The sequence below is a fragment of the Scyliorhinus torazame genome, chromosome 2 (genome assembly GCF_047496885.1).
Source record: "Scyliorhinus torazame isolate Kashiwa2021f chromosome 2, sScyTor2.1, whole genome shotgun sequence".
NCBI lineage: Eukaryota > Metazoa > Chordata > Chondrichthyes > Carcharhiniformes > Scyliorhinidae > Scyliorhinus > Scyliorhinus torazame.
Genome location: NC_092708.1, coordinates 401473414 through 401495469, shown reverse-complemented (window position 1 = coordinate 401495469; position 22056 = coordinate 401473414). Strand labels below are relative to the sequence as shown.

The 22056-nt window shown below is 47.1% G+C and overlaps 1 protein-coding gene across 4 annotated transcripts in view; it reads right to left on the bottom strand.

Annotated features, from left to right (window-relative positions):
• pomt2 (protein-O-mannosyltransferase 2) overlaps window positions 1-22056 on the bottom strand; it is a 196266-nt gene that overhangs the window by 15224 nt on the left and 158986 nt on the right. For all 4 annotated transcript variants that reach the window (XM_072494489.1, XM_072494497.1, XM_072494499.1 and 1 more), the window contains 3 exons: window positions 15473-15532; window positions 6729-6834; window positions 1699-1839 (listed from right to left, as the gene is read on the bottom strand). In XM_072494489.1, coding sequence (XP_072350590.1) covers window positions 1699-1839; window positions 6729-6834; window positions 15473-15532 — 307 coding nt within the window. The remainder of the gene's footprint in view (window positions 1-1698; window positions 1840-6728; window positions 6835-15472; window positions 15533-22056) is intronic.

The window sequence follows — 22056 nt, the reverse complement described above, 5'->3', positions numbered from 1 at the left end:
TGGTTAATGGTGATCTGAGTTAATGGTGATCTGAGTTAATGATGATCTGGGTTAATGGTGATCTGGTTTAAAGGTGATCCGAGTTGATGGTATCTTGGTTAATGGTGATCTGGGTTAATGGTGATCTGGGTTAATGGTGATCCTGGTTAATGGTGATCTGAGTTAATGGTGATCTGGTTTAATGGTGATCCGAGTTAATGGTGATCCGAGTTAATGGTGATCTGGGCTAATGGTGATCTGGGTTAATGGTGATCTGGTTTAAAGTGATCCGAGTTAATGGTGATCTGGTTTAAAGGTGATCCGAGTTAATGGTGATCTGAGTTAATGGTGTTCTGAGTTAATGGTGATCTGGGCTAATGCTGATCTGGGTTAATGGTGATCTGGTTTAAAGGTGATCCGGGTTAATGGTGATCTGGGTTAATGGTGATCTGTTTTAAAGGTGATCCGAGTTAATGGTGAGCTTGGTTAATGGTGATCTGAGTTAATGGTGGTCTGGGTTAATGGTGATCTGAGTTAATGGCGATCTGGGTTAATGGTGATCTGGGTTAATGATGATCTGGGTTAATGGCGATCTAGTTTAAAGGTGGTCCGAGTTAATGGTGATCTTGGTTAATGGTGATCTGAGTTAATGGTGATCTGGGTTAATGGTGATCCGGGTTAATGGTGATCTTGGTTAATGGTGATCTGAGCTAATGGTGATCCTGGTTAATGGTGATCTGGGTTAATGGTGATCTGGTTTAAAGGTGATCAGAGTTAATGGTGATCCGGGTTAATGGTGATCTGGGTTAAAGGTGATCCGAGTTAATGGTGATCTGAGTTAATGGTGATCTGGGTTAATGGTGATCTGGTTTAAAGGTGATCCGAGTTAATGGCGATCTTGTTTAATGGTGATCTGAGTTAATGATGATCTGAGTTAATGATGATCTGGTTTAAAGGTGATCCGAGTTAATGGTGATCTTGGTTAATGGTGATCTGAGTTAATGGTGATCTGAGTTAATGATGATCTGGGTTAATGGTGATCTGGTTTAAAGGTGATCCGAGTTAATGGTGATCTTGGTTAATGGTGATCTGGGTTAATGGTGATCTGGTTTAAAGGTGATCCAAGTTAATGGTGATCTTGGTTATTGGTGATCTGAGTTAATGGTGATCTGGGTTAATGGTGATCTGGGTTAATGGTGATCTGGGTTAAAGGTGATCCTGGTTAATGGTGATCTGAGTTAATGGTGATCTGAGTTAATTGGGATCTGGGTTAATGGTGATCTGGGTTAATGGTGATCTGGGTTAATGGTTATCTGAGTTATTGCTATAGCTGTGCTTGTAGAAGGGATTTGAACACTCAATACACGGGCTGGAGTGAAACCAGAGGCTGATTTGATTTACTGGTTGTTTTTACTTTTGATCCGATTGGTCCCACCCAATAATCATGAGCCAATGTAATGTTCAGAGATCTGTATGAGATCTATCTATCCAGAGTTCCAGGTGAAGGTAATTGCTTCATCGAGATGTAATGCAACTGGAACGTGAAGCAGCGATAAGTCAGGAAAACAACAGGAATTCAGGGGAATATAAAATTATTGTGTGCCACAATACTAGGTGTTAAAAAGTACAGAAATATGTCCAACATGCAATTGGTGTATTTTAATTTGCTGTTCAATCTCCCAGTTATATCAGTAGAATGTTAGAGAGATGGTTACACACCTGTCAACATGCTGCTGAAAAGCATTGCAGGGAAGTAATGATGATAATAGAGGATTCGGCCCATCAGGTAGAATGGTAAATAATGAAGCAGCCACCCCAGGAGCAGCTGCCTGGCTCCACTCCGAATAATACAAGCACGCTCTGAATCAAAATACATCAGTGTTAGTGAACTATTTTGCCTTTTGAAAGTGTTGCATAATCATATTGCCCGGGATTCTCCGTTTGGGAGGCTAGGTGTTTCTGCCGGGACTGAATAGCGTGTGATTCACGTTTCCGTCCAGGGTTCTATTTGTTTGCTATTCAGGACATGCAAATGAGCCATCACTCTGCCGGCGCAAATCCTGGCCCAGCAGGCCGTATAACCGCTGGGCCTGGAATTAGCGATAAAGAGCCTGACAACTGCAGCTGTTTTTAAGCGTTCCACTCTCCACACACTCATTGCAACCACGAAGATGGCTCAGACAAGACCTGCCCTCGATTTTGGGGGTCTGAAGTGGACCCACTGTTTGATAAAATGAGGAGAGGGGGGACACCTTCTTTCCCAGGGTGGGCTGCAGTCATGCCCACCCTCCTGAATTGTGCCTGGGGGGAGGTGGCAGAGGACAGAGACAGCTTGTGAACCCGAGGGGTGGGAGTCACTGGTCACAGGTTTAGAGTCTTGCAGACCTCTCTGTCCAGCTTTGACAAAGAGTTATCCAGACTCGAAACGTTAGCTCTATTCTTTTTGCAGTTGCTAAGATTTTCCAGCACTTTGTTTTTGCTCTTTTTCTCTCAACCCGTCTATTCGTGCTGCTGACACCCAGTCTGCTCCTGGTCCCCATGTCAGCCATTATTGTTCATGGTTCTCATTCTTAAAGTGCTGTCTCTTTCTCCTTTAAATCTGCTGTTATCACCGCCTTTAAAAAAAATCATGGCATTATCAATTTTGCAAACTATCACACTATCCTCAACCTCCCTTTTCTCTCCCAAGTCTTCAAATGCATTGTCACTTCCCAAATCTATTCCTATCTTTACTGGCAATGGAATTTCACCAGTCAGGTTTCCACCGTGACCAAGCACAGGAACAGCTTATATCAAATCATAAGTGACATCCTATGTAACTGTGACAATGGAAAACTATCCCTCCTCAACCCGTTTGTAGCCATTGTCACAACTGATCCACAGACCCCTGAAGGCAGCAGGACTGGTTAATAGAATAGTTCAGGCGATATATTGGACACCTGCCTTTATCAGTCGTGGCCTAGATTATAAGAGCAGGGAGGTTATGTTGGAGTTGTACAGGGCTTGTCAGGCCACAGCTGAAGCAGTGTGTTCAGTTCTGGTCACCGCGCTATAGGAAGGATGCAGTAGAGGGGGTGCAGAGGAGGTTCACCAGCATGTTGCCTGGGATGGAGCATTGTAGCCATGAAGAGAGACTGGATAAGTTCGGGTTGTTTTCTTTGGATCAGAGAAGGCTGGGGGGAGGAGGGGATGTAATCGAGATGTATAAGATTATGAGGGGTATGGACAGAGTGGATAGAAAATATCTGCTCCCCTTAGTTGAAGAGTCAATAACAAGGGGGCAGAATTTTAAGGAGAAAGGCAGGAGGTTCAGAGAGGGTTGAGGAAAACAAATTTACCCAGAGGGTGTTGGGAATCTGGAATTCACGGCTTGGGAGGGTCGTGGAGCCTGGAAACCTCACAACCTTTACAAAATACTTGGATAAGCTCTTTAAATGTCAGAACATTCAAATCTGTGCATCAAGTGCTGGGAAGTGGGATTAGTGTTGATTGTTTTGTCAGTGCAGACTCGATGGGCCGACTCTTGTGTACTGTATGATTCTATGATTACACCACCCTTTTCCAACATCTCCTGACTGTTGTCCAGCTGTGTGGGACAGCTCTCAGCGGGTTCTTGTACAGGAAGCCAGGGACACAGAAGCTGGGTATTCAGCCCTTCGAGCCTGCTCTATGATCATGGTCGATCATTGTGGACTCAACTCAGCCTTCCTGTTTGCATCTCATAACCTCATTTCCCTTGTCTAACAAAAATCACCTTGCCTCAGCCTTGAATAAATCTGAAGACGTAATCTCCACTACCTTCTGGGGAAGAGAATTTCACACTCGAATGACTCAGAGGAAGAAATTCTTCTCATCTCAGTCTTAAAAAGGACACCTCTTATTTTTAAACTATGTCCCCACGTTCTGGACAACAGAACCCCCTACCCCCCAATCCCCCCGACCCGCCACATCCACCCTATCGAATCCCCTCAGCATCTTTTATGTTTCAATAAGATCATCTCTTATTCATCAAAACTCCAAAGCCTAACCTGTTTAATCTTTCTTCAGAAGATCAGCCTCCTAATTGTAGTCAAAGTATCTCTTACAAAGGCTGCTCCAGCACCATTACCTATGGTGTCCACAAGGATCTATTCTAGGTCCCCCCTTCTATTTCTCATCTACATGTGGCTCCTTGACAAAATCATCCGAAAGCACGACCCAGCTCTACGTTACACCTCGTCTCTCAACTCCCACAGTTGCTAAAATATCAGACAGCTCGCCTGAGATCCAATACTGGATCAGGAGAAATTTCTTCCAGTTAATATTGGGAAGACCAAAGCCATTGTTTTCAGTTCCCACTCAACGACCTTTAAGACTTATCTGGACAGGCACATGAACAGACGGAGTATAGAAGGATACAGGCAGTTCGTCCAGATAGGAAACATGATCAGCGCAGGCTTGGAGGGCCGAAGGGCCTGTTCCCGTGCTGTATTGCTCGTTGTTCAAATCCATTTCCTGGCTTGCAAATCTGGCCGGCCCCCCAACTCCGGCCGGGCAGCTGCCAACTCCGGCCCGCCGGCCAACTCCGGCCGGGCAGCTGCCAACTCCGGTTGGACTGTCAACTCCGGCCCGCCGGCCAACTCCGGCCAGGCGGCCAACTGCGGCCGGGCGGCCAACTCCGGCCAGGCGGCCAACTCCGGCCGGGCGGCCCGCCAACTCCGGCCGGGCGGCCCGCCAACTCCGGCCGGGCGGCCCGCCAACTCCGGCCGGGCGGCCAACTCCGGCCAGGCGGCCAACTCCGGCCGGGCGGCCAACTCCGGCCGGGCGGCCCGCCAACTCCGGCCGGGCAGCTGCCAACTCCGGCCGGCCAGCCCCCCAACTCCGGCCGGGCGGCCCGCCAACTCCAGCCGGCCGGCCCCCCAACTCCGGCCGGCCAGCCCCCCAACTCCGGCCGGCCCAGGAACTGTCTGAAATTAAGTCCTTTTGTTTGCAACCTTGATCATAGAACATAGAACAGTGCAGCACAGTCCAGGCCCTTTCAGCCCACGATGTTGTGCCGACCATTTATCCTAATCTAAGATCAACCTAACCTCCACCCCTTCAATTTACTGCTGTCCATGTGCCTGTCCAAGAGTCGCTTAAATGTCCCGAATGACTCTGACTCCACCACCTCCGCAGATGAGTTACCGACCCTCATATTCACACCATTGCTAAGGGCACCGATTTCCATCTCCATAACATCACTTGACTTCCTGCCTCAGCTCATTGGCTGCTTAAACCCTCATTTATGGCGTTGTTAACTCTAGGCCTGAACTATTGCAATCCATGCCTGGTTTGTCTCCCAAGTTCTCTGATCTGGATGTTATCCAAAACTTTGTAGCCTGAGTTCTTGCTGGTATAAATTTCTGTTCTATCTCTCCTCTGCTCGCGGACTGGCGCAGTCTCCCACACAAACTCGGAATTACACAATTCTCATCCGTGTTTTCAAATCCTTCCATAACCTCCTCCCTCCCCCTTCCCCTCCCCTCCCCTTCCCCCCCTCCCCTCCCCTCCCCTTCCCCCCCTCCCCTCCCCCTCCACTCCCCCTCCCCCCTCTCCACTCCCCCTCCCCTCCCCATCCCTCTCCCCTCCCCCCCACCTCCCCTCCCCTTCCCCCCTCCCCCTCCACTCCCCCTCCCCCCTCCCCCCTCCCCTCCCCAATGTCTTTTGCAGCCCAACAACTCTCCGAGATATTTATGCTCCTGTGTATGATTGCTTCCCCAATTCGGATTGCTTCCCCAATGATGAGTGCACCTTCAGTTGCCTTGGCCCCAAGCTCTGGAAGTTTCTTCCTGCTCCTCTCCATCTCATTTTCCTTGTTTGTGTCTCTGCTGAAAATTTACCACTTTGACCAAGATTTTTAATCTAACATCTCCTTTATGGTTCAGTGTTACATGGTTTATCCTGTGGAGTGTCATGGGACATTTTATTACTTGAAAGATTATATAAAAATTGTTGTAGGCAACCTAATGGCTTCTTTCTGATCCTTTTCCATAATCTCTATATCGTCATCCACCACCCTCTCCAGTGCTAGAGGAGCTGGGTTTCCCCGTCTTCCTTGTGCCAGGATAGCTGGGACCACACATACACACCCTCCCCGCCACCCGGCCAGATTCACACCCTCCCCGCCACCCGGCCAGATTCACATCCTTCCCGCCACCCGGCCAGATTCACACCCTCCCCGCCACCCGGCCAGATTCACACCCTCCCCGCCACCCGGCCATATTCACACCCTCCCCGCCACCCGGCCAGATTCACACACTCCCCGCCACCCGGCCAGATTCACACCCTCCCCGCCACCCGGCCATATTCACACCCTCCCCGCCACCCGGCCATATTCACATCCTTCCCGCCACCCGGCCAGATTCACACCCTCCCCGCCACCCGGCCAGATTCACACCCTCCCCGCCACCCGGCCATATTCACACCCTCCCCGCCACCCGGCCAGATTCACACCCTCCCCGCCACCCGGCCAGATTCACACCCTCCCCGCCACCCGGCCAGATTCACACCCTCCCCGCCACCCGGCCAGATTCACACCCTCCCCGCCACCCGGCCAGATTCACACCCTCCCCGCCACCCGGCCAGATTCACACCCTCCCCGCCACCCGGCCAGATTCACACCCTCCCCGCCACCCGGCCAGATTCACACCCTCCCCGCCACCCGGCCAGATTCTCAACACTGAAATGGCGCTGGATGTGATAATGCAGCAATTTATTGGTTTACTGACCTCTAACACATGGAGATGGCTTATATCCTCGTTGCAAGTAGATAGCTGCAATGCTTAAGAGAATCATGTAGAGAATAAGGCTGGACAGATTCAGCCACCAAATTACCTGAGCACAAAAAATCATAGTTAGTCGGAGTACAAAGAATTGCTTACTTTTGGGCTGGTGATACATTTTGGGAGGACGAACAAGGCAAGGGAATATACAATGAACTGCAGGACGATAGAAAGGACCAGACAGATCTTGGTGAGCATGTTCAAAGGTCCCTGAAGGCAGCAGGACGGGTGGAGAAGGTGGTCACAAAGGGATACTTGCCTGATTTAGTCAAGGAACAGAGTATGTGAGCAGGGAGATTATAAAACGCTCGTTAGGCCCCAGCCACCAACTGTACTAGAAAGAGGGGCTGGTTTAGCACACTGGGCTAAATAGCTGGCTTTTAAAACAGACCAAGGCAGGCCAGCAGCACGGTTCAATTCCCGTACCAGCCTCCCCGAAGAGGCGCCGGAATGTGGCGACTAGGGGCTTTTCACAGTAACTTCATTTGAAGCCTACTTGTGACAATAAGCAATTTTCTTATTCATTTCAAAGGACGAAGAGGAAATTCACCAGGATGTTGCTTGGGCTGGAGAGTTTCAGCTATGAAGAGTGGCTGGTCAGGTTGGGGTTGTTTCCTTAGCAGAGAAGGCTAAAGGAAGACCAGATTAATCTGTACAAAATTATAGGGTGGAAAGGGATGAATGATTTCCCTGAAAGAGGGATCAGTAACCAGGGAGCAGAGATTTAAGGCAAGGGGCGTGAGATTTAGAGAGAATTTGTGGAAAATCTTTTCATGCAGAGAGGGTGGTGAGAATCTGGAACTTATTGCCTGAAAGGGTGGTAGAGTTGGGAACCTTCACAACATTAAGCAGCATTGAGATAAGCACTTAAGTACCACAGCTATGGACAATGGAAATGGGATCAGAATATATAGGTTTGATGGCTGTCAGAGACACAGTGAGGCGACCGGCCGCTTTCTGTGCTGCAAACACTGATTCTATTTGGTAGACTGACATCTGGAAAACATTCACCAACAATGTGACAGATCAGGAGGATTTCCAGAGACTGATATTACATCACCAAACAGTCGCAAACTAACTCAATCACAGCACTACACATATTCAACAATCCTCAGGGTATCACCAGAGGGGGCAGCAGTAGGGGAGCTTGGCGCTACCCAATTTCCTCCTGTATTATTAGGGAATGTGTTGGGATGGTACATGGAGTCAGATGCTATAAGGGGGAGGAGGGGTGCAAGTTTGTGCAAGGGGTACAGCTCTGGGATCTCGTGATGCCACCTCTCCCACTCTCTCCAGCGAAGAAGACCTCAAACCCAGTGGTGATTCTACTTTGAAGATTATGGTGGTAGTTCAGACAACATGACAAGCTGAGGGCCATGTCATTATTGGCCCCTATATTCGGTGACCATTTGTTTGCGCCATTGGGTTTGAATTTGAATTTTAAGGGAAGGGCTAAGTGCTTTAGGGACCTGTTTATGGAGGGGCGGTTCGCTAGCTGGGAGGAATTTTCCAACTATCAGGGGCTCACCTTTCAATTGCACGACTTACGTTTGTGGAGCTTGCCTCGTTTTTCCCCAGGTGCCGCAGCCATCCCTGGTGGAGGAAATCCTATGGTTGGCGAGGACTGGGGATGGAGTGGGGGGTGGGGAGGAGAGAGAGAGAGAGAGAGAGAGAGAGAACAGAGAAAGGCAGAGACAGAGGCAGAGACAGAGGCAGAGACAGAGACAGAGAGAGACAGAGAGAGAACAGAGAGAGGCAGAGACAGAGACAGTAAGAGGAGTAGACAGGCGTTCTGTGGTCGAAAACGTGACTCCCAAATGGTATGTTGCCTCCCGGGTGCACGGGTCAGGGATGTCTCAGATCGGCTGCAGGAGATACTGAAGGGGGAGGGTGAACAGCCAGTTGTCATGGTGCATATAGGCACCAACGATATAGGTAAAAAACGGGATGAGATCCTACAATCAGAATTTAGGGAGTTAGGAGATAAGTTAAAAAGTAGGACCTCAAAGGTAGTAATCTCAGGATTGCTACCAGTGCCACGAGACAGTCAGAGTAGCAACTCAAGAACAGTCAGAATGAATACGTGGCTTGAGAGATGGTGCAGGAGGGAGGGGGCTTCCGATTTTTGGGACATTGGAACCGGTTCTGGGGGCGGTGGGACCATTACAAATCGGATGGTCTACACCTGGGCAGGACTGGAACCAATGTCCAAGGGGGTGCTTTTGCTAACACTGTTGGGGTGGTTTTAAACTAATGTGGCAGGGGGATGGGAACCAGATTAGGAAGTTAGAGGTCAGTAAAGAGGCAGCAACTAAAGCCAGTAAGGTACTAGATAATAAACTCAATGTGACTAAGGGGAAGAGTAGACAGGGAAGAGATGATGAACGCAAAGGCACAAGTGGTCTGAGGTGCATTTGTTTCAATGCGAGAGTGTAGCAGGTAAGGCAGATGAATGTAGGGCTTGGATTAGTACCTGGGAATATGACGTTATTGGTATTACTGAGACTTGGTTGAGGGAAGGTGAAAACTGGCAACTAAATATCCCAGGGGGATGCTTGAGGAGGGATAGAGAGGGAGGTAAAAGGGGTGGAGGAGTTGCATTACTGGTCAGAGATGATATCACAGCTGTGATTAAGGAGAGCACGATGGAGGATTCGAGCACTGAGGCAATATGGGTAGAGCTAAGAAATAGGAAAGGTGCAGTAACATTGTTGGGACTTTACTACAGGCCTCCCAAAAGCGAGCGTGATGTAGAGGTACAAATATGTAGACAGATTACAGAAAAATGTAGGAGCAATAGGGTGGTCGTGATGGGAGATTTTAACTTCCCCAACATTGAATGGGACTCATGTAGTGTTGGAGGCGTAGATGGAGCAGAATTTGTAAGGAGCATCCAGGAGTTTTTTAGAGCAGCATGTAAATAGTCCAACTTCGGGAAGGGGCCATACTGGACCTGGTATTGGGGAATGATCCCGGCCAGGTGGTTGAAGTTTCAGTCGGTGATTCCTTTGGGAATAGCGATCACAATTCCGTAAGTTTTAGAATACTCATGGACAAAGACGAGAGTGGTCCTAAAGGAAGAGTGCTAAATTGGGGAAAGGCCAAGTATAATAAAATTCGGCAGGAGCTAGGGAATGTGGATTCGGAGCAGCTGTTTAAGGGTAAATCCACATTTGAAATGTGGGAGTCTTTTAAGGAAAGATTGATTAGAGTGCAGGACAGACTTGTCCCTGTGAAAATGAGGGATAGAAATGGCAAGATTAGGGAACCATGGATGACGGGTGGAATTGTGAGACTAGCTAAGATGAAAAAGGAAGCATACATAAGATCTAGGCAACTTAAAACTGATGAAGCTTTGGAGGAATATCGGGAAAGTAGGACAAATCTCAAACGCGCAATAAAGAGGGCGAAAAGGGGTCATGAAATATCTTTGGCTAACAGGGTTAAGGAAAATCCCAAAGCCTTTTATTCGTATATAAGGCGCAAAAGGGTAACTAGAGAAAGGATTGGCCCACTCAAAGACAAAAGAGGAAATTTATGCGTGGAGTCAGAGGAAATGGGTGAGATTCTTAATGAGTACTTTGCATCGGTATTCACGAAGCAGAGGGACATGACGGATGTTGAGGCTAGGGATGGATGTTTAAATACTCTTGGTCAAGTCGGCATAAGGAAGGGGGACGTTTTGGGTATGCTGAAAGGCATTAAGGTGGATAAGTCCCCAGGTCTGGAGGGGATATATCCCAGGTTACTGAGGGAAGCGAGGGACAAAATATCTTCGCAGCAACCTTGAGCACGGGTGAGGTCCCGGAGGACTGGAGAATTGCTAATGTTGTCCCTTTGTTTAAGAAGGGTAGCAGGGATAATCCAGGGAATAATAGACCTGTGAGCTTGACGTTAGTGGTAGGCAAACCGTTGGAGAAGATACTGAGGGATAGGATCTATTCACATTTGGAAGAAAATAGACTTAGCAGTGATAGGCAGCATGGTTTTGTGCAGGGAAGGTCATGTCTTACAAACCTAATAGAATTCTTTGAGGAAGTGACAAAGTTAATTGATGAGGGAAGGGCTGTAGATGTCATATACATGGACTTCAGTAAGGCGTTTGATAAAGTTTCCCATGGCAGGTTGATGGAAAAAATGAAGTCGTATGGGGTTCAGGGTGTACTAGCTAGATGGATAAAGAACTGGCTGGGCAACAGGAGACAGAGAGTAGTGGTGGAAGGGAGTGTCTCAAAATGGAGATAGGTGACTAGTGGTGTTCCACAGGGATCGTGCTCGGACCACTGTTGTTTGTGATATACATAAATGATCTGGACAAAGGTATAGGTGGTCTGATTAGCAAGTTTGCAGATGATACTAAGATTGGTGGCGTTGCAGATAGCGAGGAGAATACAGCAAAATATAGATAGATTGGAGAGTTGGGCAGAGAAATGGCAGATGGAGTTCAATCCAGGCAAATGCAAGGTGATGCATTTTGGAAGATCTAATTCAAGAGCGGACTATACGGTCAATGGAAGAGTCCTGGGGAAAATTGATGTACAGATAGATCTGGGAGTTCAGGTCCATTGTACCCTGAAGGTGGCAACGCAGGTCGATAGAGTGGTCAAGAAGGCATACAGCATGCTTGCCTTCATCGGACGGGGTATTGAGTACAAGAGTCGTCAGGTCATGTTACAATTGTATAGGACTTTGGTTAGGCCACATTTGGAATACTGCGTGCAGTTCTGGTCGCCACACTACCAGAAGGATGTGAATGCTTTAGAGAGGGTGCAGAGGAGGTTCACCAGGATGTTGCCTGGTATGGAGGGTGCTAGCTGTGAAGAAAGGTTGAGTAGATTAGGATTGTTTTTGTTGGAAAGGCGGAGGTTAAGGGGGGACCTGATTGAGGTCTACGAAATTATGAGAGGTATGGACAGGTGGATAGCAACAAGCTTTTTCCAAGAGTGGGGGTGTCAATTACAAGGGGTCACGATTTCAAGGTGAGAGGGGGAAAGTTTAAGGGAGATGTGCGTGGAAAGATTTTTACGCAGAGGGTGGTGGGTGCCTGGAATGCTTTGCCAGCGGAGGTGGTAGAGGCGGGCACGATAGCATAATTTAAGATGCACCTCGACAGATATATGAACGGGCGGGGAACAGAGGGAAGTAGATCCTTGGAAAATAGAAGACAGGTTTAGATAAAGGATCTGGATTGGCGCAGGCTGGGAGGGCCGAAGGGCCTGTTCCTGTGCTGTAATTTTCTTTGTTCTTTGTATCAGCTGTTGAGGAGGGGGTTAGGTTTGATTATTGAGGAGGGGGTTAGGGTTTGATTATTGAGGAGGGGCTTAGGGTTTGGTTATTGAGGAGGGGGTTAGGGTTTGGTTATTGAGGAGGGGGTTAGGGTTTGGTTACTGAGGAGGGGGTTAGGGTTTGATTATTGAGGAGGGGGTTAGGGTTTGGTTATTGAGGGGGGGGTTAGGGTTTGGTTGTGGGACTAGGGATGTTATGGGGAGGTTAGATGTGGCATTTGTTGCTTTTTCCCCCTCTGATCTTTTGTCTTATTTGCTCGACAAATGTACCCTGAATGAATCATTTCCAAATGTACCCTGAATGAATCATTTCCAAATGTACCCTGTATGAGTCATTTCCAGAGCTGTGTTCCAGTTTAGATCATGTGTGTTATTTCTGAAATCTTTAATAAAGTATTTTTTAAAGAAAGGTGATGGCATGATTCCGTGAGAAAGGAATAATAAAAACAGAACATGCTGAAAATACTCAGCAGGTCTGACAGCATATCGAGAGAAAGGAGCAGTCTGTAAACTTCCATTAAAACTGGGAAAAGCTGGAAGTGTAATAGTCTCAAGGTTGTTTGCAATAACTCCCAAATTGTAAATCACATTAGGTTCCACAAGACTTAACAATCTGGCAAGAATGAAAGTTTAACCAGTAAAACTGCAAAAAGTAACAAGTCAGAAAGATAAAAATCTAAGTGTCAATTAACAGTAAGAGGATAAAATTTTCCTGAAGCTTTTTTCCAGGGTGGAAGATTCAATTACAAGGGGCAGAGGCTCAAGGTGAGAGGGGGAAAGTTTAGGGGAGATGTGCGGGGAAAGATTTTCATAGCGGGTGGTGGGTGCCTGGAACGCGTTGCCAGTGGAGGGGGTGGAGGCGGGCACAATCGCAACGTTTAAGATTATCTTGATAGACACATGAACGGGTGGGGAATGGAGGGATACAGATTGTCTGGGCAATAGGTAGTAGGTGTAATAAGGAATCTGGATCGGTGCAGGCTTGGTGGGCCGGAGGGCCTGTTCCTGTGCTGTAATGTTCTTTATTCTTTACCAATTGAACAGACTTCTCACCACCTTCCTTGGCTGACCAGACAAAGGTGTGAAGAGATAGTTCTGAAAATGTGGATAATAACATAGAATCACAGAATTATTAGGCCACAGGAACCACCATTTGGCCTATTGTTCTGCACCAGCTCTCTAAACAAGCATCACAACTTTATGCCATTTCCATGGCCTTCCCTGTACCCCTGCACATTGTGTCTATTCAAGTAATCATCGAATGGCCTCTTCAATGCCTCGATTGAACCTGCCTCCACCACACTTCCAGGCAGAGCATTCCACACCCAAAACATTCATTGTGGACAAATGTTTTTCTCACCTCACTTTTGCAAATCACTTTAAATCTGTGCCATGTCGTTCTGGATCCTTTTACAAACTGGTATAGTTTCTCTCTATCTGCTCTGTTAACAAAGATGACTGTTTGGGATTTTTATTTTACACCTTAAAGATGTTTTAAGCCAATCTTAACCAGGTTATTCAAAATAGCCAATTGGTGTATAATTTATTACCATTGGTTTAGCTAATTATGCATATTGTCTTAACCTTATGACAATGGTTTCTTTCAAGCCAAATCACTTATCTTGAGTTAGCCCAAGTGTTGAACAATAATTGATTAACATAACTGTCCATCAATTTATAATTCAGACAACCTGAATAAAGTCCTATTCATTCAGTCAGTCAAGGTTAACAATGGTCTTGAATGTTTCATCTTATCTTTTCAGCCTGGGAAACAGCATTTTACAATTCTATAATTTATTAGTACACTAAAAATCATGCAATTATAAAACATTATAAATTTGTGTTGAAAGTTATATTACCAGACTTACTAATATATCTATTAATTAATTGTTTATTCTTTAACGGCCTCACAATTCAGGCTATCTATTTAACTGATCTGGCTGGGTTAGCTTTTTTTAAAATGGCTGCTAGGTTAATTCAAAATGGCTTCTGACCATGTTAAGTTTATTATGCTAAATAACAATAAGACGACAAAATGGTCATCACACTAAAATTATTCATTTTGAAACTACCATAACAGGTTTGAGCATCTGAAAGGAGGGTTGAAAAATGATTAAGAGGGAAGATCTGTGATAAGGTGGAAGGCAGGAGAAATTAAAATTACATAGGGAGTGGCAATGGGACAATAAAGAAATAAAAGACATGCAATCAGCCTCCCGTCACTAGTTCAAAACATTTCAAACTTTTCTCAGTTCTGATGAAAGATCATCGACCTGAAACGTTAAATGTTTTTCTCTCGAAACCAGCTGAGTATTTCCACCATTTCCTGATTTTATTTCAGATTTCCAGCATCCACAATAATTTAGAAAGCTACTAAATAAACACATATGGGATCTTTGCCTTTATTATTAGAGATGTAGGATACAGAAGCAATGAAGCTACAGTAAACCATTATAAATCACTTGTTAGACGTAGTTGGAGTATTCTGGACATCACACCTTCGGAAGGATAAAGAAGCCGTGATGAGGGTGAAATGGTGATTTACTAGAACACCAGGGACGAAGGACTTCAGTTACGTAGCGACATTGAAGAAACTAGTGTTGTTCTCCCTAGAGAAGGCCAAGAGAAAATGTAATAGAAGCATTCAAACCCACAAAGGGTTTAATGGAGGAAAGGAGATCCTGTTTCCAATTGCAAAAGGGTCAGGAACTGGAGATCAGAGATTTAAGGTAATTTGCAAAATAATCAAAGGTGACATGACCGAACAGTATATTATTTTAAACACAGCAAGTTGTTGTGATCTGCAATGCACTGTTTCAATAGGATTCAGTATTAGATTCAATCGTAGCATACAAAGCAACTTGTCCAATTTATATTGAAAACTTTGCAGAGCTACGGGGAAAAGGCATGGAAGTGGGACTAATTGGATGCCTCTACCAAAGAACTGGCACAGACTTTCTTATAGAACCAGTGCAGTCGGCCATTTGGCCCATCAGGTCTGCACCGGCCCTCTGAAACAGCACCCGACCTAGGCCCACTCCCATCCCCGCAATCTCACAAAATCTGCAGATCCCTATACACTAAGGGGCAATTTTATCATAGCCAATCCACCTAACCTGCGCATTTTGGACTGGAGGAGAAAATGGGAGCACCCGGTGGAAATCTACGTAGACACGGGGAGAAAGTGTAAACTCCACACAGTCAGCCAAGGCTGGAATTGAATCCGAGTCCCTAGTACTGTGAGCCAGCTGTGCTAACCACTGTGCCACCCCGATATATGCTACGATTTATCAAAATGACACTCGGCAAAGCAATATCTTGCTGGATAGCTATCTAACAGTGCCGGCTTATTGGGGAGGCTAGAAATTAGACGTTTTATTCAATAGGCTGTTGTCGAACACTTACAGGATTCCCCAATAAGTAAACTCTATATTCGGTCTCATTCGTCCCGGAGAAACGGAGGCCCTGTGAAAACAAGACACAGTCAAGGCCGAGCAGGCCAACAATCACATTGCATAGACTGTTCCATTCAGAAAAACCTCAAAATTTGAAGTTAAGTAAGGAAATAGCAATATATAGTTCAAATTGTGTAAAAGTTCAGAGCCCTACAACTGAAGAAAAACAGTAAGAAATCTTACAACACCAGGTTAAAGTCTAACATAGAACTGTTCAGCACAGTACAGGCCCTTCGGCCCACGATGTTGTGCCGAACTAGTCTAAAACTAAGATCAAATCAACCTACTCCCAGTCATTCTAGTGCACTCCATATGCCTATCCAATAACTGCTTGAAAGTTCCTAAAGTGTCCGACTCCACTACCATAGCTGGGAGTGCGTTCCACGCCCCAACCACTCTCTGAGTAAAGAACCTACCTCTGACATCCCTCCTATATCTTCCACCATGAACCTTATAATTATGCCCCCTTGTAACAGCTACATCCACCCGAGGAAAGAGTCGATGAACGTCCACTCTATCTGTCCCTCTCTTCATCTTATACACCTCAATTAAGTCACCTCTCAGCCTCCTTCGCTCCAATGAGAAAAGCCCTAGCTCCCTCAACCTTTCCTCATAAGACCTACCCTCCCAATCCAGGCAGCATCCTGGTAAATCTCCTTTGCACCTTTTCCAATGTTTCCACATCCTTCCTATAATGAGGTGACCAGAACTGCACACAATACTCCAAATGTGGTCTAACCATGGTCTTGTACAGTTTCAGCATAACCTCACGGCTCTTAAACTTAATCCCCTTGTTAATAAATGCTAACACACTGTAGCCTTTCTTCAAGGCTCTATCCACTTGGGTGGCAACTTTCAGAGATCTATGGACATGAACTCCGAGATCTCTCTGCTCCTCCACATTCTTCAGAACCCTGCCGTTAACCCTGTAATCCACATTCAAATTTGTCCTGTCAAAATGAATCACCTCACACTTATCAGGGTTAAACTCCATCTGCCACTTTTCAGCCCAGCTCTGCATCCTATCAATGTCTCTTTGCAGCCTACAACAGCCCTCCTCATTATCCACTACTCCACCAATCTTGGTGTCATCAGCAAATTTACTAACCCAATCTTCAACTCCATCATCCAAGTCATTGATAAAAATCACAAATAGCAGAGGACCCAGCACTGATCCCTGTGGTACACCGCTGGTGACTGGAGTCCAGGATGAAAATTTACCATCTACCACCACCCTCTGTCTTCTATGTGATAGCCAGTTACTGATCCAATCGGCCAAATTTCCCTCGATGCCATGCCTCCTTACTTTCTGCATGAGCCGATCATGGGGCACCTTATCAAACATCTTACTAAAATCCATGTATACGACATCAACTGCTCAAAGAATACAATCAAACTTGTGAGGCAAGACTTACCCCTCAGGTTTGTTTCAAATCACTAGCATTCGGAACACTGCTCCTTCCTCAGGTGAAAGAAGAGGTAGGTTCCAGAAACACGATACTTTGAATGTGAGCATTTGCAGGTAATTAAGTCTTTACCGATCCAGAGATAGGGGTAACCCCAGGTTAAAGAGGTGTGAATTGTCTCAAGCCAGGACAGTTGGTCGGATTTCGCAGGCCAGATGGTGGGGGATGAATGTATTGCGACATGAATCCCAGGTCCCGGTTGAGGCCGCACTCATGCCTGCGGAAGTTGGCTTTAAGTTTCTGCTCGGCGATTCTGCGTTGTCGCGCGGCCTGAAGGCCGCCTTGGAGAACGCTTACCTGGAGACCAGAGGCTGAATGCCCTCGACTGCTGAAGTGTTCCCCGACTGGACTCTTCTGAACTCCAGCGAGAACAATCCCAACCTAGTCAATCTCTCGTCATATGACAGTCCCGCCATCCCGGAAATCAGTCTGGTAAACCTTCGCTGCACTCCCTCGAGAGCAAGATTTTCTGACACTCTGCGCACAATGAATCCAGGGAGCGTGGCTTGCGGTGGCACCCTGGCAGGGCCTGATAGAGCCAACTCCACAGAGATCGGGACGCCATCTGTAAAGGGTGCCCAATCCGCATGGAGAATAAACTCCCCCCCCCCCCAACACGTCAGGGCATTCCCCCCTCTCCCCCCCCCCCAGACATGGGGCACCCCCTCCCCCTCTCACAGGCATTGGGACACTCCCCCCACCTCCTCCCTCCCCCCAACCACTCATAAAGGGACTCCCCCCCCCTCCCAGTCTAACTCCCAGTCTAACTCCCAGTCTAACTCCCAGTCTAACTCCCAGTCTAACTCCCAGTCTAACTCCCAGTCTAAAACCCAGTCTAAAACCCAGTCTAACTCCCAGTCTAACTCCCAGTCTAACTCCCAGTCTAACTCCCAGTCTAACTCCCAGTCTAACTCCCAGTCTAACTCCCAGTCTAACTCCCAGTCTAAATCTTTGGTTTTTAGAGACAGAGATGATGTTGACTTTTTTGAGAATTTAGTTAGTTACCAGTTGGACGACTGTGTGCAAGTTCCACAATTTTCATTTCCCATTTTTCACCTCCTGGACGGAGAAGCCTGAATGTGATTTGCTGAGTTCCATTTGCTCACAGAACGTGAGCTTCACAAGCAAAGGCCAGCAATTACTGACAGCTCTCCGTGCCAGTGACAAAGTGGTCAGCTGCCTTCTTGAACTACTGCAGTACATTTGGGGTAGGTTAGGAAGGGAGTTCCAGGATTTTGACCCAGCAACAGATGGTGATTTCTTACAAGTCAGATGGTGCATGGCCTGGAGAGGAACATGTGGTGGTCCCATGGGTCTGTTGCCCTTGTCCTTGGTAGAACTTGTGGGTCTAGAAGGTGCTGTTAGTGAGGCTTGGTGAGTTGCTGCAGTGAAATGTGGAGATGGGTATTCACTGCTGTGACTTTGTCGGCACTCGAGGGAATGAATATTCATGGGGTGCCAACAATCAGGTTGTTTGGCCTGGATGGTGTTGAGCTTCTCGAGTGTTGTTGGAGCTGCACTCATCCAGGCAAGTGGAGAGTATTCCATCACACTCCTGACTGGGGCTTTGTAGATGGTGGACAGGCTTTGGGGAATCAAGAAGTCTGCAATTCGCCACAGAACTTCCAGTCTCTAATCTGCTCCTGTAGAATTATTTTTATCTGGTCCAGTTCAATTTCTGATCAACGATAATCTCCAGAATTTTGGTGGGGGACCTGGAGATGATAATGATATTGAATGTCAAATGGAGATGGTTGGAATCTCTCTTGCTGAAGATGATCATCGCCTGGCACCAGTGTAACTTGCCACTTACGAATCCAAGCCTGAACGTTCAGGTTTCTTTCAAATTCATTTTTATGGGATGTGGATGTCACTGGCTAGGCCAGCATTTGTTGCCATCCTAATTGCCCTTGAGGAGGTGCTGGTGATTTGCCTTCTTAAACTGCTGCAACTGCAGTCACTGAGGTGTAGGTACACTCACTGTGCAGTTAGGGGGGCGTGCCAGGGTGTTGCCCCAGCGACAGTAAAGGAACGACGATATAAAAAATCATTTACGGGATGTGGGCGTCGCTGGTCAGACCAGCATTTATTGCCCATCCCGAGTTGCCCTTCAGAAGGTGGTGGTGAGTTGCCTCTTGAACTACTGCAGTCCTTAAGGTGCAGGTACATCCACTGTGCTGTTAGGGAGAGATTTCCATGATATTGTCCCAGCGACAAGTGAAGGAACGATGATATATTTCCCAGTCAGGGTGGTGAGTGACTTGGAGGGGAACCTCCAGGTGGTGGGGTTTCCAGGTATCTGCTGCTCTTGTCCTTCTAGATGGTAGTGATTGTGGGTTTGGAAAGTTCTGCCTTAGGAGACTTGGTGAGTCACTGCAGTGCATCTTGTAGGTGTTAAGTACACATGGCTGCCACGGTGCATTGGTGGTGCAGGGAGTGAATGTTTGTGGAATGGGTGCCAACCAAGCAGGCTACTTTGTTTTGATGGTGTTGAGCTTCTTGAGTATTGACAGAGCTGCATTCATCCAAGCAAGTGGGGAGTATTCCACCACACTCCTGACTTTCTGTTCAGCACAGGGCTAAATCGCTGGCTTTGAAAGCAGACCAAGGCAGGCCAGCAGCACGGTTCGATTCCCGTACCAGCCTCCCTGAACAGGCGCCGGAATGTGGCGACTAGGGGCTTTTCACAGTAACTTCATTTGAAGCCTACTTGTGACAATAAGCGATTTTCATTCATTCATTCATTGCCTTGTAGGCGATGATTTGATTATTTCTTGGGGGGGATGGTCATTGCCTGGCACTTGTGTTGCACAAATGTCACTTGCCACAATCTGCAATCTCATGGCCCGGCATATCCCCCACTCTACCATTACCACCAGGGGTTCAACCCTGGTTCAATGAAGAGTGTAGGAGAGCATGCGAGGGGCAACATCAGGCATACCGAGAAATGAGGTGTCAACCTGGTGAAGCTACAAATTGGGTGCCAAACAGCACAGACAGCAAGTAATAATAGACAGAGCGAAGCGTTTCCTCAACGAACTCATCAGATCTAAGCTCTGTAGTCCTGCCACATCCAACAGTGAATGGTGGTGGACAATTAAACAATTCATTGGAAAATAATAATAATACTCATCTTTATTGTCTCAAGTAAGCTTACATATTAATGAAGTTACTGTGAAAAGCCCCTAGTCGCCACATTCCGGCACCTGTTGGGTACACAAAGGGAGAAATCAGAATTCTCAGCTGGTACGGGAATTGAATCCGCGCTGCTGACCTTGTTTTGCATCACAAACCAGCTGTCTAGCCCAGAGCTAAACCAGCCCCACAAGGAGGAGGCAGCCTCACAAATATCCCCGTCCTCAATGATGGAGGAGCCCAGCACATCTGTGCAAAAGACAAGGCTGAGGCATTCGCAACAATCTTCAGCCAGAAGTGCCGAGTGGATGGTCCGTCTCGGTCTCCTCCGGAGGTCCCAGCATCACAGAGGTCAGTCTCCAGCCAATACGATTCACTCCCCGTGATATCAAGAAACGGCTGAAGGCACTGGACACTGCAAAGGCTCTGGGCCCTGACAATATCCCGGCAATAGTACTGAAGACTTGTGCTCCAGAACTTGCCACATCCCTAGCCAAGCTGTTCCAGTGCAGCTACAACACTGGCATCTACCCGGCAATGTGGAAAATTGCCCAGGCGCGTCCTGAACACAACAAATCCAACCCAGCCAATTACCGCCCTATCAGTCTACTCTCCATCAGCAAAGTGATGGAAGGAGTCATCAACAGTGCTATCAAGTGGCACTTACTCAGCAATAACCTGCTCACGGACGCTCGGTTTGGGGTCCGCCAGGGTCACTCAGCTCCTGACCTCATTACAGCCTTGGTTCAAACATGGACAAAAGAGCTGAATGCCAGAGGTGAGGGGAGAGTGACTGCCCTTGACATTAAGGCAGCATTTGACCGACTACGGAGCAAGGAGCCCGAGCTAAACTGGAGCTGATGTGAATCGGGGGAAAACTCTCCACTGGAGAGTTATACCTGGCACAAAGGAAGATGGTTGTGGTGGTTGGAGGTCAATCATCTCAGCTCTAGGACATCACTGCAGGAGTTCCTCAGGGTAGTGTCCTAGGCCCAACCATCTTCAGCTGCTTCATCAATGACCTCGCATTTGACTTGTGCATTGATGTGCTGGGCTCCCTCATCGAGAATGGGGATGGGGATGTTTGTGGAATTCTTTAATTCCCTACCACCATTCACAACAGGAAATGGCAAAACGGCAGAGTTTTCATTTGATCGATTGGTGGGATAGCTTATCCTGTCAATCACAGGCTGCTTCTGATGTTTAGCATGCACACGTCCTGCATTGTCAGTTCATTTGCTGCTTGTGGCATGCTCTGCTACACTCCTTGTTGAACTAGGGTTGGTCGCTTGCTTGATGGTAAAGGTAGATTGAGGCAGATGCCAGGCCGTGAGGTGACAGATTGAGGTTGTATACAATTCTGCTTATGGTCCACAGAGCCTCAAAGATGCACAGTTTTGAGCTGCTAGGTCTGGTCTGAGTCTATCCATTCAGCATGCTGGTAGTGCCATGTAGCACGATGGAGGATGTCCTCTGTGTGAAGACTGGACTTTGTCTCCACAAGGACTGTGCAGCAATCACTCCTACAATACTGGCATTGTCAGCTGCATCTGTCCGGTAGATTGGGAAGTATGAGCTCAAGTAGATTTGTTTTTTGCTTCTTGTTGGTTCCCTCACCAGCAAGAACACATCCAGTCTGGCAGTTAGGAACTTCAGAACATGGCCAGCTCGGTCAGTTGTGATTCTACTAAGCTACTCTTGGTGATGGATATTGAAGACTTTCAATAAAGATTGAGAGTTACTTAAACATTATATTTAGGCCAATCCCGCAGGAGCCATTCGATACGAGATTAATAAGAGCAGGAGTAGGTTATTTGGCCATTTGAGCCCACTCTTTTATTTCAATACTACTTTCCAGCACTAACATATGAAATAGGAGGAGAGGTAGGCCATTCAACTCCTTCAGCCTGCTCCACTATTTGTTATCATGTGT